This window comes from Apteryx mantelli, chromosome 2, assembly GCF_036417845.1.
Source record: "Apteryx mantelli isolate bAptMan1 chromosome 2, bAptMan1.hap1, whole genome shotgun sequence".
Taxonomy (NCBI): domain Eukaryota; kingdom Metazoa; phylum Chordata; class Aves; order Apterygiformes; family Apterygidae; genus Apteryx; species Apteryx mantelli.
In genome coordinates this window covers 111,697,727-111,716,374 of record NC_089979.1, presented here as the reverse complement: position 1 = coordinate 111,716,374, position 18,648 = coordinate 111,697,727, and the positions used below count along the sequence as shown (strand labels likewise).

Sequence of the window (18,648 nt, the reverse complement as noted above, 5' to 3'; positions counted from 1 at the left end):
GGGGATGTATGAACTGAGAAACCTTGTCCACTGCTCTTGCCTCTAAAAGCATCCCTCTGCCTTTCCCATGCTGTCCCAACCTTTAGCTCAAGCCCTGGGTTTGTATCACTTGAAGAACAATTTCTTTGTACACATCATTGCTTCTGCAAATTTGGATTAGGGTCCTGATTCCACTGAGTAAAAAATAAAATAAAATAAATAGGATAAAACCACGAACAAAACCCCTTTGCTGTTGTACATAAAACACTCTCCTTTTGGCAGGAAAAAAATGATTGCTATAATGGGTTTCATGTTCTTATCTATTCCTTACTCTTTTCAATTTAAAGGAAACATTTCTGAACATTTCAGGGCACTGGCTGTCATTGCCACGCACAATAAGCCTCCAAATGGGCTGAAGCCTCTCTCTGCTACTGCACTAGAATCAAATAAAATCATAATGAAAATGCACTGAAAACAGCTTTTGCAAATAAGAATAAAAAAATAAATAAATCCCTGCATGTATTACACACACATACAAACTGGGATGTATAATTACACCCCTTTGGGACTGTGAAGGGCCTTGTTTCATGTAGCTGGGACTTCATCTGTGTCACAAACAGTTGCAAGCACACCTCCAGCTCTGAGAGAAAAGAAACCACTAATGCACAGAGGATAAGCTGCCTTTTTGGACGGCTGTTTGTAATTGCGTACTTACTCTTAGGCACAGATCCTTAGGCACACTGACATGACTAGCACCCTACCATCTTTGTCAGCTCAGGCTGGTTTGGTCACTGGACAGTTTTTCTTCCAGCAGACCAAGCGGTACACAACACCTGACTCACACACCCATTTACAGCTTTGCCACTGCAACTGTTATTCATGGGAATGGCTCTGATCTAAAAGAGCGGCTTATCCCCTAAAGCAATTAGATGCCTTTTAAAGTAGAGAGATGAAGCTCTCTCCACTTCTTACCTGCCACATCCTATTGGAGAGGAGCTGAGGTAGAAACCATAGACCAAAGACAGTGTGGCAGCAGAGGGAGTAAAAGACTTTCAAAAGTCTATTGATTTGGGGTGCCTCAATTTCTGCGTGTCTAAAATGATCCACTCTGAAGGGGTTTAGTCCTTCAGGGAGAGGATGTGCTCTTCACCTGCAGATCAGACACATTCTTAAGTGTTTCAAGCGTTGATTAAGGCACCCCAAATCACTACTGACACTGCAAAACCTGATCTGAAGTAGCCTCCAAACAGCCTGGATTTTCTGTGGGTCATCATGCATAACTGGCCAACTTCTGTCAGTTGTGACAGCGGAGGGCAAAAACCTTCAAAACTCAACTAAGGGAACTTTATGTACTGATTCTTCTGAGTATTGTTAGTACCTTATGATTATTAACAGCCAAACAGCGACTGGCCCTGGTGAATATAAGGGTACCAGAGAAACACAAGGAACTTTCCTTTTGGCTTGCATGCAGTAACAGAGCACGGTGTTATGCCCCTGAATATTGTTGTGGGAACTCTTCAGACAAGGTGGCTTTTTAAAATAGACAGGAAAACATCAGCAAATGAAATTCTGAATGTAAGACATCACTGTCAGTTTAGGGCTTTTTGATCTCATCTAACCAACGAAATGTAACAATGAGAGAATTTTTATTGCTGTACAATTAAGGAGAAAACACTAACGAAAGATAGCTCTACAGTTCTTCAAGCATGTTTTTGAATAAAAATAATTATCATCAAGGCTACACAGCAAGGGGGATGAGAAATAGGCATTACTGCATTTTTATGATTGCCATTGTATTAATATTTAACAATAACGTCAGTCATTTCCTTGAAGGATAATTTTCTTAAACAAACTTTTATCTTTAGTGTATAACCCTTTTGCAATATTTTATTCTTAAACTGATTTCTGGAGGAAAAAAAATGACAAACAGCAACAAAAAGCAGATTTATAAAAATATACAATATCTTATTAGCTTCTAGGTGCTCAAGTGCATTTATTACATATTTAAAACAAACTTGAGCTCAGCTAAGCCCAATTATAATATCTCACTGGGCAGAGAAATTAATTAAACAGCTGAATGATAAAGACCCCAGCAGCAAACTGAGGCTCTAAAATAAATATGATTTTTTTCCTTTTTTTAAATAAGAAGAAGGGAAAGAAAGAAATCTATAACACACATGTTCAAACAGTAATGTAAGTAATCTTTTCGGGAGTGCAATGTGGTATAAATAAGACTACCTGGCAGGCGAACACAGCAGTGGCTCTAATGCTGCTCTCCAACTTTGTGATTTGCTAATGTGAAACACACGCATCCCTTTTGCACCAAGTTCAAATAACCCTGGAATTCCAGCAGTGCAGCTCAGCGACTGAACCAGAACAAGGGCAGAACTTGTCAGGATTTAAGAGCTTTCAGCAAAACCCTTCAATTACAGCTGGTACCCTATTCCATAGAAGGATATCAATTATAGATAGTGACTTGCTTTAGCAGGGCAGTCGGTACTGTCAGACACTAGATAGACAACCATGAAGAATCATGAATCTTTCTATTAACTGTAGGAGAGGGAAAAAAGGATGGATAGGAGCTATAAATAAGGTAGAGCATCTGAATGGTTTAACGCCTTTCCTCTTGGTGTATGTATCATGAAAATTCAACCATGCTGAATTCTAAGTGGCACATATCACTTGAAAATAAGAGCTTCCACACCAAAATCATTGCAGTGTTAAACCCTTTTGGGTGGGTCAATGATGATTCTTTTATGTAGCTTTTTAGTTATTTATTCAAAATAGCCCAGGTTCTGTTCATAAATTCAGACAGAAAACATTGTCTCTTGGGACCTAAACACACTTTCGCTCGCACCCACATTTTGCACTAGTAACAGCAGCACTTAGCCATGGAAAGTGAAGCAGAAAAATACCATCAAATATTAAGTATTGTGCCAAAGACTTCGATTTCTGCTGTAAAACTATACCATATATTCAGACACAGACATGTTTGAATTTACCCTTTCATATATGCTATATCACACACAGCTATTTAATGCAAACAGTCCTAGAATCTAATTTGCTTACTGTTGATTTCAGAGTAAATCAGATCCCATTATGCACTGAAAGATAATAAAGCTATCCTCATGTGAGAGAGGGACTGGAACATACATAAGCAAATTCACATCTACCTCTATCCAAACACATGCATCTGTGTTTGTGGACAAACACCCATACATGACAAGAGTAATTGTATCTAACATGTGAACTGTATGCATTGTGGAAAAATTCTCCCGAGCTCCAGTCTGCCTGGCTAGACTGGAATTTGCACTTATGTACCTAGCCTTTTAAGAGCTCACCACAAAACTAACAGCTAGAAAAACACTTCCAGCTTTTCCCTAAACACTGCAGTTCCTCTAAAATTCCAGTGGTTTGTGATACAAGATTTGAATAATAGTCTGTTCTATGCCAACAGAGGTTTTAGGTCTGATACCTTACTAACATGCATGGCTATAAACAATAGCTTTATTCCCCTGAAAAAGGGGGAAAATATGCCATTTTGAGTTTTACTACTAGCTTGCATAGATTCTGAAAGATTCAGCCTTATCAGGACGTACAGGAATGCATTTAAGGTCTTCTTTTGAAATTCTGCATTTTACAGGTTTTCCTCTTCCCAGATGAACTTCCAAAGTCCAGGGAATTGGTCTGGAAAGCTATAGTTGTACAGGTGCAGGGATATTCCAATTATTTCCAAGTCAAATATACAAATGCATTTTCCTTTCTATTGAATATATGCTACATGTCACATACGCAATGAAGTGGGTGATACGGAAGGAGTTTCTTGCAATCCTTTGCGAAGATCTACATAGCTGATTCTTAGTTCACTACATAGTTCACTTACTACCCTTAGTGTGGGCAAGCAGGTATGTGTATACGCTGTGATGTACTGCCATATAGAGATACCTGCCCCGCTTCTGAACACATGACTACAGCTCTCTGCTCATGCTAATTAGCCCTGCTAAGTGTAAGGGAACACAGGGACCTTGTGAGACATTATCTGAATGAGTCTAGGTAGGGCAATTTAAGCCTTTATTGCCTCTATCTACGCCAGTTGCCCCTGCCTTGGAGATTACTATCCTGGAGTGGGGGTCAACAAAATAGGATGGTTATCTATACTTCTGCTGTCCTGGGTCACAGTCCAGCATCTTACTTCAACCACCCCCTTCAAATTTGGCTGGAGTGATTGAAGCCTCCAATCCGTTCTGCTGGTGCTGGCAGAGGGTCAGGGATCACCCACAGAGCTGCAGGGCCCAGCGCCAGAGGGGCAACACAGCAGAGCTCTGCAGCAAGATCTGAAGGTTGATATCTATTATCCTGCAGAGCCCCGAGCTGGTTGGGAAGCACAGCACCATCCCAGCGGCATGACTTCTTGCGTACAAGCTAGCTCAGGTACCTCCAGACAGCAGTGAGTGGCCTGATGCAGACACACACTCTGCAAGGCTGAGCAGCATCCAGCACTGTGGGATTCTGGGCTTGACTGGGCCTCCAACTGCTATTGCAGTGCAAATATTACACAGTAATGGATCTACTCACAACACTGAGACACATATTCTCTCTCTGCCTAATACGGGTGCATGCACGCACAGACCAAGTCAGAAACACATTCAACGCAAAGTCACTGAGGTAAGTGTAGTTACGGCAATCTGTATCTACTACGATTACCCACCAGTATTTGGGTATGAGTCATACATGAGCTGCATCAGTGGGGAAATTTTCAAAAGGCCAAACTGCTACGTAAGGACTTAACACTTTCTTTCAGAATCACACACCTAAACAAAATCAGGACAGCTCTCTTGTGAAGCCCTACCGAGATTCAGACTTCATTCTCCTAGTTGCTGCAGGTATACATCAGAGGCCTGTGACGATGAAGGGCAGACAAAATGTGAGAGGCAGACAGGGGCGAAGGGCCAGACTTTCAAACAGAGTTCAATGTCTAAACCCCTTTGCAATTCTGGACAGAAATAACTTGCTCAAGTCCACACAGCAGGCCTCTGTCAGAGCAGCAAAAGAAATCACAAACTAGGACCCCATCACTGAGTCATGCTGACTCTTGCAGTTTGATTTGTGCTACTTAAATGTGATGGTTGCGATGATGATGATGATGATGATGATGATGATTTTATTGTCTTCAGGATCTCAAGTCAGGACTTGCTCCTTGTAATCTTAAATGGCATCATAACACATCTGAATCTTGACCTTTGCCAAAAAGAACTCCTTGTATCATAGAATCATTTTTCATCTGCCTGTTTTTATTGCTAGAGAAACCCATTTCAGATGCTGCCATCATACAAAAATATATGAAGTATGCTTTTTTCAGAGGAGTCTTGCTGTTGACTCTTACAATACAGTCAGATCCTCTACAAAAATCATACCAGAAACAACAAACGTTCTTAAAAAAAAAAAAAGAACTATCACATCATAAATTTAATTCACCTAAAACTATAAAACATTAGCTAACAGGCACAGTGGAATTCAATTAAATTTTATATCTGAAACTTCAAAAAATTCTCTTCCTTTTTTTCATTACCAAAGGCACCTTTATTCTGAATTTCTCTTTTATTTCTTATATTTTGGTGTAAATTATTCATCATTGTGATCATTTTCGAATATTGAGAAAGGTTTTCCAGGCATTGTAAAGCTTCAGTTTTACAGTTATTAGCAGATATAAAGATTGCCTGTGCAGATTCCTAGATGATGTTAATCGGTCTGTTTGCATGGAATCAATTGCAAGACTGACACTTGATCTTTTAAATGTGTCCAACCCTTTGCAGCAGCCGGTCATATGGCTCTTCTTCCCCAAAAGATATTATGACATTAAAAGACTCTCTCCTTACATTTCATTTTGGCCTATTAAAATGTTAGGTTACATTTGGTGCAAAAATTGTCCACAGATTTTACATAAAATGTTGCATTAGAATTTTTAGTGTATCATAAAATTTCAGTTTGTGATATTCTTTCATTTATTATTAGTTACTACTGCTATTTAATTATAATAAAAATAATAACAAGAAATTAAAAATACACCTTGAAGAAGAATTGCCAACACCACCAGGCTCTCACACTCCAGCAAGTGCAAGCTGGCATTGCTTTACTGAAGTCAATTTTGCAGCATCAGTTTACCATAGCTGAGGATTTTGTGCATGGTGTTTATAATTTTGTATATATATATAAATTATATTTATATACGTGTGTGTGTGTGTGTGTGTGTGTATAACTTAGATAGAGTTAAGTTTTACAAATAACTGGGGGGAAGTACATTTTTCAACAAGCTATTTCAGTAAGATTGGCAAGATTACACAACAGATTTTACAGGATCCCCAGGAAGGTATTTTCTACAAAAAATATGATTCTGATGCATGGATCATTTCCTGAAGATGATCTTTTCTAATCTGGATACAAGGAATTCCTTTTTGTTTCAGAGTATTTATATTAGTCCTATGATTCATGTAATTAAGAGAGGTGCTGCTAGCTAAGGAGCTGGAAATAGGGGGAGATTGTACTTGCTAGGATACATTTTGATGGTTCGTTGTCTATCTTACCATTATACCAAATAGTAAAAATAATTTATTTTGGGGAGGTGACAAACATGAAGACAAAACAAGACAGATATAACTAATGTTTGGTGTAGCATAAATAATACTATATGGTTTGCTTTTGCTAAATGGACTAAAATAACTCTGTCTCCATGTTTCTTGCCAAATAATCCACTTCAGTTTACATGCAATAATAAATTGATACATAAAAAACCCTGCAAATCCTTAGGGAAGGGGAAGAATCCCTCCCCTCTCCCATTTCTACAGTTACAGTCTCTTTGGGAAAAAAATCAAACTTGGGTAAAGGTTAATAATAATTCATGTCCAGCTTACTATTACTCAATAACTATCAAAGTCTCTAACTCAAAATACCGTTTGCTGGCTTACAGGATCAGAGCCATTACAATCTCTATTGAAGACTTTATTGAATTTTACACTAAGCTTTAGCTGACTGAACAGGTCAAACACTGTGGCTCACAGTTTTCTTTATTCTCAGAAACTCATAAACCCCTCTCCAGTTTGCAATGCTGTTAGCTAAGAAACTTGACTCAGCACAGGGTCAGAGACCCTGACCCCCATGAAAAAGGTCACATAGTTTTAAAACCCAGTTCCTGAATACTATTAACTTACATGCACTAGCTGTTCCTGTGTGTCAAACTCCCGGGAACAGCCTTCCCAATGGCAGTTTGTCTCGTAGACCACTTCAGGCTCCTGTTTGCTTTCATCTTTGTCCCCTTCCTCTTTTACAAGGGTCATTCCTTCTGGCTGTTCCTGGAGAGAGGAAAAAACAGGGGTTAGGAGAGGAGAGAGAAAATTCTCAAACAGAGGAGGAAGAAAAGTGAATTACTTCAGCATTAAAATAAGGATAGAGAGGGGGGAAAGAGAATATGTTATTCTCAGTTCAGTCTGTTGCTCCATTCTATAAAATACAAAAGCTCAAAACAGGCCTGGTAAGCCAAAAAGCACAAGTAGACTATATGTGTAAAATATATTTTTCCTCCCCAGAATTATTCAGGGCAGAGAATTTCTAAAAGAATCCCTTCACATGTCAGTTATAATAAAATCATAAAGGCTCAGCTTCCCTCTCCCCATATTTAAGCAGCTCATTATTTACACATTTGTCCGTTATCATTCAGTGGCATTACTCATGAATAAGGCACTAATCAATATAATTAATTTAATCAGGATTTGACTTTAGTACTACAGGTAAATATAAACTGGATCACCAATAATCCAAAGGGTGTTTTCATTGTTAATCCAGTGACAGTTTTGTACACAAAAGTCTTTCCAAAAGCAGACTGGTAATTTTCAGGCTATTTGTTAATCTGTTTTTGCGTACAATGTGTGCAGGGGGAAGGGGAGTATTTAAATTTGGGGTTTGATTTTCCAGCTTCCATTCCTCAAAGTACTTCATTCTCCCCAGTTTGTTGCTCAGGTTAAGAGTCAGAGGTTAGAGTACACATTCATTTCAGATTACATACCCATGCTATCTCTACATTTCAAAATGGATTTAGATGGACTTTTGTTTTGTTTTCATGGATTTACTCACAAGATCAAGGCTCTGATTCTGATCTCCCCTAAGTTGTCATAAACCAGGAGTCACTCTACTAAAACTAGTGGTAACTGGTATAGAAAGTGGAGTAAACAAGATCAGAGTCCAATACTGAGGCTTCAATTCAGTCCAGTGCTAAACGCTGTTAAAAGCCAACATGACATTAATATTTTTATTGAACAGAAAATGTTTCCTGAATAAAGACCTGAATGTCTTTGGTTCACTTTTCCTTGGAGAACAGAGGGTTGAGCAGGCTCTGAACAGACAGAGGCATCTCTGCCTCAGTGTCCTTCATCTCTCCCCTCATTCTGCAACAGACCCATATAACAGAGCAAACCCTCACTCTTCATATCTAATTCTATAATCAGTCCCTTGCTATTATGAGTTGATGCAGCCTGTGTGCGTACTAGATGAAGGGCCGTTAGAGGGCAGGAAGCCTTAACATCCCTCCAGCAGTGAGATGAAAGGCCTATTAGTGTAACCTAAATGCCATACCTGCACGCTTCCTGCACCTGGGCTGGGGAGGTCCTCATCAGGTTTTATCTTGGAGCGCTTGTTGTGCATTGGATCTCCAGTGCTGCTCACTGCAGATTCGCTTGTGGGTCTACTCTGCTGCAGGCAGTTTTTTCCCCCCAAAAAGACAAAATTAGACTGTGATAAATATGTAGCTCCAAACAGAAATATGCAGCACCTGCTCAGCAACTTTATTTGGAGATGCTACACTGTTAATTATATCGGATATGCAATTACATTGTGCTTCAATTACATAGCATTAACTTGTGGAATAGCTGCATCACTCAACCTTGTAATGGAATTGGGAGGGAACAGGAAGGAGCACATTGGATGCAATTCCTTATTACAGACCAATCTGTTTTTGTCAAGATAGGGAGGGGTAGGAAGAACTTGATTTTCCATATAATGATGACTTCAGAGAGGCAATTTTGAAAAGTGAAATCACTGTGCATTAGTTTGAATAAACACAAGAAAAAGATGTATTTTTAGACACCTAGAGGAAAGGTTTTGCCCTTTACATCTGCATACCAAATTTCAGCTGTTTTCTTGAGTTTTCAGTTATAATGGCGGATAGGAAGAAAAACTGAACACTAGTGTGAAACTCTCAGCCAGAAAATCTAGATGAAATCCTGAACTCTCTAAAGTCAATAGCAAAACTACTGCTGACATAAACAGGCCAGGATCTTGTTTTATCTCATGCTGTGCTAGACTGAATGCTGTTATCTACACCTGCAAATGTATCTTGTAGGAATCCAGAGATCTTTCAGAGATATTTGAACTTGCATGGACCCCACAAAAAATTAAAACTGTTCCTACAGCGCTATATGCTGTTTCTACATTTGTAAAAGCTAGACAGGAGATAAACAGCTCTCAGACCGACAAATAACCTATCCTAGGTCATCTGGAAACAAACAACACTAGTTAATAAGAAGCATAAGGCAAACTGCAATAAACTCCACATTATGGGCCTGATTCACTGCTACATGGCTCCAGCTTTTGAGAATACAACTTCCTTTATTGAAAAAATTAATGCAAACTCATTAAGTCCAACTTTGCATAAATCAGAGAAAAAACCCTTCTGCACAATCTTTGGAGCTACTTTGTACTCATACATGTTCAGTGGGGCAGAATATGACTCTGTGTCTAGAGGTGCATTGTAATTACCCTGATTTGGAGGTGGAAGTTGCTAACCTTTAACAAGTTAGTGTTTTGATGTGTTTTTTGCCGTGTTTCCCACCTGTATTAAGTTGTCTGATCCAGGAGAGACGGTTTTGAATGAGAAGCTGCTGCAGCACACTGAAATATTTATGAGGACTAAAAAGCGTACTACCAATCAGAATCCGTGCATACACTCTTGTGATTTATAATAAAGGGACTGCAAATGCTATAGCTGCAAGAAAATTGTTATCGAAGGTTCTCAGTGACAGTGGTGATTAACTGCCAGCAAGACAATGTGATTTGTTTCATTTTCAATTTTTAAATTAACAAGGTGCAAAGGTTTCTTTTTTTTTCTCTCACCTGTGTGGACTCAGAAGGCCCGGAGCTGACCTGGACAGGGTTCAGGACACTGGGGATGCCTGGGATAGGTCTCTGGGTAGGAAAAGTTGGAGCAGGATGAATGAGCGGAGGGCTGTGTCCAAAGGCTGAACCTAAGGTCTGCTGACGACTTATAATTTGCTGATGCATTTGCTGGAGGGATACTGGTGTAGGAGGGTATGTGAAACTCAGAGCAGGGCTGAATTTAGGAGAAAAAGGAATGAAGAGGGAAGAAAAAGATAAAGGTAATTACAGTATGGAACTGTACAGATTAAACCTTTAAAATATGTTTGATACATTTACATTAATTGAAGTCTAATCCCTCCACACACCCTTCCCTTCTTGTCTTTCTTCATGCCCCAAAGGATGATAAATACTGCTTTTAAATCCAGAGTTGGCCTGGATTTAATAGTGAGTGCAAAAATAATACCATAATAAAACGTAACTTTTTTTCTAACATTTACCACAAAAACACAGAAAGCTGAGTGAAATAAAATTCAGAAAAACTGAAATAAAAGGCAAGCAGTTCAATAACAGCTATTCATTGCAATAACAAACTTTATATAAAGAAAAAGAATGGGTGCCTACACGCTTTATAGTACTTTTATTGATAATGCAGTTCCCCTATGTTCATGTGTATGAAGCAATTCCTTTAATCTTGGCTCGTGCTACGCTCTTTCATATGTCTCTAGATCTTATTACAAGAGGAGAGAAAATCAATTGGTTAAATGTGTTCTGAACACCATGCTTGTCATATCACTCATTTGTGTGTAAAGATGGAAAGCTCAGTTCATCCAGAATGTCACCTAAAGAATTTCCATCAGTGCCGTTTGGTTACAGAAACTGATGGATTAACCTTTCCCCTCTGAAATTGGTGATCAATGAGTTTCAATGTAGAAATATCCCAATGGGAAAGCATTTCTCCTTCTTCCAGTTAAACAACATTAAATGTCTATTAAAGCCCATTATGCCTGTTAATACCTGTCATCACTTCATTACTTCACCGTATTTCTCAGACTACAGTGACTTTGGAGGAAATTACACTGCTATCTAAAGACCTATTTTGCAGGTAGTACCAAAACATTCTTTGCGTCATACTTGAGAAATAAATGGTACAGAACTAAATCTTCACACAAGAATACGAGATTCTCCTGCAAACATTTGCCAATAACTTACAATCGTAACAAAAAAGGAAGAAAAACTGTATTCATTAATTTTTAATCTTAAAAAAAAATCAGTTCAAAAGTTATGCAAATTTAAAACATTGGGGCTTGAAAACAAGGGGTGCAAGCATAATACTTTCTAAGAATCAAGGCTTCTTCTAATATGAGAAAGGTGGATTTAATCCAAATTTAAAGTCTGGAGTCTTAATTGCTGTTACTGTTAAGTGCACTAACTGAAAATATTGTGATACAAAAAGAGCTAAAATCATTTCAACCATTTTAAGTAATAATTCTATAGAAATTCTGTGTTCATTAATCTGACTATACATTTTGTCTGTTTGACTAAAATCCATAAAGAGACAGTTTCAATGTGATTACATTACTATTATTCCTGGTGAGAACTCTGCATTACAATAGTTTGCCCATTTAAGACAGAATATCATTAAGAATACCCTGGGAGAATTTTACTGGTCTTTGAGGAACTCTCTTTTTATTTTGCATTGTATTCTTTTTAATAAAAGGAGGCAGAAATGTAGTGAAAACAGTAATTGTTCACAGCAAGAGTTAGGGAGAAATCAGTAATAATATTCAGTTATTGCAGCTCTATAGTCCCTGCTAGTGTTCCTGTAAGCAACCATGAATGATTACAGCACGACTTAGCTAAGGTAGCCACTATGGATGATTGATAGGACATTAATCAAAAGATGCATATCAGGCTCAGAATTTGTTCACAAGCTTTCTTCTAATAGATGATTTCATGTTCACTGAGCTCTATGCCAGTTTGTTCAATTTATTCTTCAGTGTACAAGCCATTCATCAAAGAACACAATGATTTAACATCCCTTTTCCTTTTTAGTGAACAAACATTACTAAGTGTAACTACTCTGGTCTGTTCATTAAAAAACATACAATTACAATGTCATATGTGAGGCTGAAACAACATATCCTTACTATACCCCTGCATCTATGTTTCTATATATACTGTGAGCTAATCCCATGTACTTCAAACGCTAGAAGGCACCATCCCAAAGATGCTGTCCAGTTCTCTGGGATCAACAAATGCAACATACAGACAAGCCGGATGAAGTATTTTATTTCTTTGTACATGGTTAACAACTAGGTCATTTTTATCCTTCCACTAAGGCAGTTTAAAAGAAAAATTAAGTGGACTGATTTCAGTGGGAGGTCCAGGCACATAGCACCCTTGGAAACACAGTCTTTTTTTTTTTTGGTCCCCTTTCTAAGTATTTAGGCATGCATGACAATACCTAGCTTTGCTAAGTCCAGGTTCAAAACTTTGGCAATATTTTTCAGAATCCACATGGTAAAAGACAAACTTATGATTCATCCACAAGACATGACCGATTTAAGACCTCAGCTAGGAGAGTGTATATCCTGCCCATCACTGCCCTGTGACTACAGTTACGTGCTCGCTTGCCTCTAACAGAAGTTTTTTAACTCATCCAACAGCAAGCACTGGAAAGGACTCCCAAAACAATTCGGGAGGGGCAGAAAGGCAATGCTGTGATGTAGATTTGCATCTGACTAGGAGGTTGTTAAGGTAGGACATAGTCCTACCTCTGGGCAATTATAAATTATCCAGCATAAATATTACAAATGATTTACAAATGATTTATTCTGTCTTTTAAGGCCCTTAGTGTCTGTGCATTCTTCAAACACAAAGCATGGTCTGTTGATACTGCTCTTCCATAGCAATATATTTAAGCCAGGCATTGCTCACTTTTTTCCAACTCGCAAGCAAGCAAGCAAGCAAGCAAAGCAAAACAGCACAGGAGATGTACTCTTTCCCAATGATTTAACTACTGACTCATACTGGAAAACAATGACACCAGCTGGAGAGAAGTGCTGAAAAAGGGAGTAATTCTCATTTCTTTATTGCCTTCCTTTACTCAGAACCCACTGGCAAGGTTTGAGACTAAGACACTAAGATTCTCCTATGGAGGATGGCAATCTGCACTCCTTTTCCTCAGTCTCCAAACTTTGAACATCCCAAACTGAAACAAAATGGAGATCACAGGGGAGCAGAGGAATAGGGTATCAACTAGCCAGCACACCTAACGGGGAGTACTCAAAAATGGCAACAATGGTTCAGCCACCAGGGTGATGTCTTAAATAGCCCAGATCGTTGTTTTCAAATAATGTTCTTCAACTGCTTCTGAACAGCTCTTCATAGGGCAAGATGACCTGGCTGGGTTTAATGTCACCTTCACGCAAGATGCTATCACAGGGCAGCTTCTTTGATTTTTCTCATCTGAAAAGATCAGAAGGATCTTAAGAGAACAGAAGGTGGCAGGTCTTTCACTGTCTTTGAGAAATTATTCAGGCTGCTCAACAATAAAGTTAATGTTGTGGGCCAAAAAGAAGAAAAAGAAATCAAAGCTCACAATATTGCTGGCACTGAGCACTCTGTTGGGGAGACCTGGATTCCCGCTCTCCTTTCCAAAGTTTTTAATGCATTTTGTTCAATAACAAAATGTGTAAAGAATCTCTGTAGCCCAGAGTCTCCTCAGACCCCATGGTGATCCCTTTTACTTGACCAGCAGTTATACTTTAGTAAAGTCAAGTATGGTCAAGTTTACTTGACCAGCCCTCTTGCTGGCTCCACCTAGCTCACATGCCTTTCTACCCAGTAGCCCAGCTTCAGTGCGTGGACAGTGGCACTGCTCTAGCCTCACCCAGCTGTTCTAGCCACGTTGGCTTGGAAATGTGCACCTGTGTTTTCACTTAATAATCATCTAAAATTCACGCCTAGAGGCAGTTAAGCAAGACCTAAAAGCAATTATTTTGAGAGCTTGAAGTCCAGGATTACTAAAAACAACAAGTAGGGTTTTCAAAAGTGATGAGTGGTTTCAGAAGCCTCAGTTTGCATCATGCTTCTTTTAGGATAGCTTAAAGGGACTGCATTTCACACAAGGGGTGCTCAACACTCCTTCAAAATCCAGATCCCAGAAGAACTCTAGCTCCCCAAGTCATTCACATGTTCCAAAACACCAGTCACTTCCAAAAAATCTTGCAATTCACAAAAAATATAAGTGAATTGTGCGTCTTTTTCTTCCATCTACTTACTCAGAAAAGAAAATCTATACCACTGGAAGGAATCTGTTTTCTACTTTTGTTACAGACTTCATATTTTGTTTTTTTTTTTTTTACTTCAAATCTGTGAAAGTAGGAGAGGGAAAAAAAACAGAAAAGAAAAATACTTATAAGACCACTAATAAACCGCATGCAAGTTATCTTTTTAGTTGTTGACTTTTATGGGGGGTCAGGATTAGAAAAAATGTATAGTACTTCTACTTAAACATTCAATAATTCCTATTTAATGACAGAAAAGCCCATCAGTGACATCATTTATTTTTCCATACTGTGGGCTTTTGCATCTATCTGTCAGTCAGTCTGTCTCTCTCTCTCTTTCTCTGCTCCTCTGTAAAGTCTCAAACTCCCTTCACCAGAGGTAAAGCAGGGCAGTGAACTACATTGCAATTACATGAGCATATCAAATTTTAAGGAACTGACTTCAAGAAGAAGAAAAACAGACGTTATAATCAAAACCAAACTTTGTGGCTACTTTGTGGCTGTCCTACTAACAAGGTCATCCAGTTTCTGGTCACAGCTGCAAAATTTACCACAAAACAGCTGTGAACTCAAAGTCAGAAAAAATTCCTTCTTCCTATACATTGCATAGGTGGGCCTAAGCAGACAGGCTGACACAAAAAAAGCACAGGCGATCCCAAGGTTGTGAAAACTGTGAGGGTAGTCCAAAACCTTCCTTGTATCACCAAACACACACAATTCTGTAAGATATGATGTTGCCAAACTAACTAAGGGCTTTCCCCTTTGTGGTTGTTTTTTGCAATGTTTTAAGAAAAGCTTTTTAAGCGTGTAAACTAGGGTGCACTCAATGAAACTTATCTGTTTAAAACAGATAAAAGAAAGTATTTCTTTATACAGTGGACGATGGACTTCTGGAACTTGCTGCCACAGGAGGCTGTTGAGGCAGACAGAACCAGAAGGTTCAAACAGAACTAAACAAATTCAAGGACAGCAGGTCCATAAAGAAATACTAAAAGGAACAAGCAAGCATATACACTCTAGAATCCCTAATCCAATGACTGTGGATGTTGGGGGAGCACAAAGGGAATGGATGACAGAAAGTGGGCAGGTTCATATGCTTCTTAAATAGCTTCTGCTGTTTCCATTGTCAGAGACAGACTATGTAGCTAGACAGCATCTAACACCTCTAGTTTGACCCAGTCAAACATTTCTTATGCTTCAGAATCTTTTTTTTTTTTTTACATTTCAAAAAGGATAGAGTTGTTTATTTGGGATATTCATTCATATAGAATCACAGAAAAAATTGTATCAGTATTATTCCTGATGTTTGGTCTAGCTTCTTTTTCAAAACCTCTAGTGTTGTGGGCTCCAGAGCACCCAAAGGCAATCCATTCCAGGGCACCATTATGTTTGCCATATGAAGTCCTTCCTATCCTCTATCTTAAAGCTTTCATGTTGCAATTAAAGGCCAGTACTTTGTTGTTCTACCCAACAGCAGCATCATTCTCTTTCCCCTTTGTATTTTCTTCTTTTTTTCTGTCTTTTACATATTTGAAATTGTTATTGTACTCTCCTCCTGCCCAGTCTTCCCATCTTTACCTGGACAATCTCGGTCAAATCTGTTTTTCCTCATAGGTCTGATTTTTCAGACCTCTAATCATTCTCTCTGCTCCTCCTTGTACTCCCTCCAACTGGCTAACATCTCTCTTGAAATTAAAGACATAGAATCGGTTGCAGTACCAGGAACACAAGCCATGAAGAGACTTACTGGCTGCATCTACACCACCATGCAGGAGACGTCTTCAGGCTCGTTCCTTTGATGTCCTGCTGGTGCACTTGTAGCACAAGCCACTCCTTCCATGAGGGAAGGCAAACCCTGTACTGCAGAGATCATGCAAGGGGGCACACATGCCCTTCCTGATATGGGGACAAGCCTTGGCATTCTCTGAGGGCTCTGGTAGCCTCCATCTCTCCCATTTGTTCTAGCCATCAGCCAACTGACACTAGCAGATCGTATAATCAGGTCACTCCAAAAAAATACCTCAGAAGAAAGAGGCAATTTGTAGGTGGACTGGGTTCACATTGAATAAAACTGATCATCAGGTATTTGGGTAACACCATGGCTTCTTCTAACTTCTCCTCAAGTAGCTACAGATGTGGCTATTTTATCCTACTCTCCCTTATGAGTTGCATGAAGCCTGTGGACAAGCGAAATTTAGATAAGCAGGGTGCAGAAACCTACTAAAAATGTTGGATGAATACCAGGTCTCACTGAAGTCAATGGAATTTTTATCCTTTCCTTCCAAAAGGCCAGGATTTCACCCTTAGTTTCTGATTTGGATTTATAGTCCTTTTTTCATTGTTTAGGAATACTGATAAGGTGCAAATAAGCACTATTCCTGTATTAGGAATGCACCCAGCTACCTCTTTAGTAAAGCACACCTAACTGTGACAACACTTAAGCACTTTTGAAGAGATTCTGACTTCAGCAAGTCCTTAAGTGCCTTCCTAAACCTGGGCCACACAGACATTACAATCTTTGCTGAACTAAGTCATAATATTAGGTCATAATTAAGTTACTGGTGATTAAATATTTGTTTTCACATGCTCAGATGCTGTTTTATATAAGGAGTAATATAAGAAACAGCTTTATTCATCCCACAGTAAATTGACAGGTAAGAGCCACTGCCCAAAACACAGGATGTAAGTAAGGGTAGCCAGGAGCTGAGCCATGGGAGCTGAGGGGTTTTGGATGAGGGCTCAATTCAAACACAGAAGGCTATGTATATGTTTTGATGGAACTATGCACATATGTGATCCGCAGCTGGGAAGATCATGTGGGCAGAGATGGACAGCTGAGGACAGCTGGCAAGACAGATTTGTACTCTAACCCCAAGAAAGATCCAGAAGAGAGAAAGCCAATGAGTTCTCCTTGGAGAGAATGTGATTAGAAGAAGCCGGGAACATTATGTAAGAAAATTGTCTCCTGTTGTTTGAGTCTCACTGAGTTCACAGAAATAGGAACTCATGTACATTCTTTGTAAACAAATGAGCAAATAAAAAGAAGTTTCCAACTCTGTCATCAATTTCTCCTTCTGATGGAAACAACCTGCATGACCGATGATTGACAAATTGCTTGGGTCACCGGAGTGACAATGTACTCAAAGACCTTGTAGCCCTGAGAAGACCTGTAAAATTCTTACTGCTTGAAATATCTTAGATGCAAAATGAAAACCAAATGATATTACAGGAAAGGGGACTTAAAAATTGCACTTCTGTTTGGAACATTTTAACTACAATATACCTAATTATTTTAGTACTAAAATACAAGAAGCATTTTGTTTTAAAATGTTTTTTTTTCCCTTTACTTTCTAACTGACAGCACTGAGGTTACAGCAGACAATGCAGACAACTAATCAGTTTCTTTTATGGCTTGTCACATAAGTACAGGGGAAAACAATATAAAACTGTGACTATGAAACTAGACACGTGGCATGAACTTAAAGGCAGTTATGAGACTTGAAATCCTTTGAAATCCTTTTTCAAAACTGGCTAGGCTTCAAGTTGAGAATAACCCTCTGCATCTGTAATATTGACACCTTTATTAAAAATCACTAACTTAGAGACAGGTCTTCTAACTTGCTTTGTAAAAAGAGGTATCCTGCCTCTAATAATGCGTAGTATATATTCTGCTATTTTTTCCTATTTTCATGAGAAAACAGTCATTGTTTTATGGTAGTATTTAACTCACATGCATCATGGGCTTTTTCTCACTTTTCCACTACCAGCTTAAAATTAACAGAGTCTGCGGTTTGTACTTCTCTTCCGCTGACCATATTATCTATTCTGTTTTATCTGCTAGGCTAGGTGAAATTTTTCTTCATGAATACATTGCCGTATGTACAAAAAAGGTGCTCAGCTGGAACAAAATGGAATAGATTCACCGAGAGCAACAGAACCACACTGATTAACCTTATGTGCTAATGCAGCACTGACAGCTTCGTCTTTCTCACTGTGATATTCCTGTTCAGGAATTCTTAGCATCATAACTAGACTCTGTATTAACAGTAACTTGCGTAATTCATCTGTGTTCCCTCCATGCAAGTTGATGACATTTCTGGCAAACATTATTTTAAATTAAATTCACCGCTAAGCAAGTTTTTGTTTCTAAACCAGGCATCATTAATTACACGGAAAGTGCTTGTTTTTAGGCTCTGAAAATGAAGTGAACTTTGTGTTCATCTCCAGCACACTTCTC

At 38.8% G+C, this 18,648-nt stretch overlaps 1 protein-coding gene across 2 annotated transcripts in view; it reads right to left on the bottom strand.

The window, feature by feature from the left end:
- The window catches only part of GLI3 (GLI family zinc finger 3), a 212,816-nt gene that overhangs the window by 31,230 nt on the left and 162,938 nt on the right, over nt 1–18,648 (bottom strand). Inside the window, exons 8-10 of one of the 2 annotated variants that reach the window (XM_013955710.2) lie at nt 10,138–10,354; nt 8,602–8,718; nt 7,185–7,325 (exon numbers count right to left, since the gene is read on the bottom strand). In XM_013955710.2, coding sequence (XP_013811164.1) covers nt 7,185–7,325; nt 8,602–8,718; nt 10,138–10,354 — 475 coding nt within the window. The remainder of the gene's footprint in view (nt 1–7,184; nt 7,326–8,601; nt 8,719–10,137; nt 10,355–18,648) is intronic. The other variant, XM_013955711.2, reaches the window with a different exon arrangement.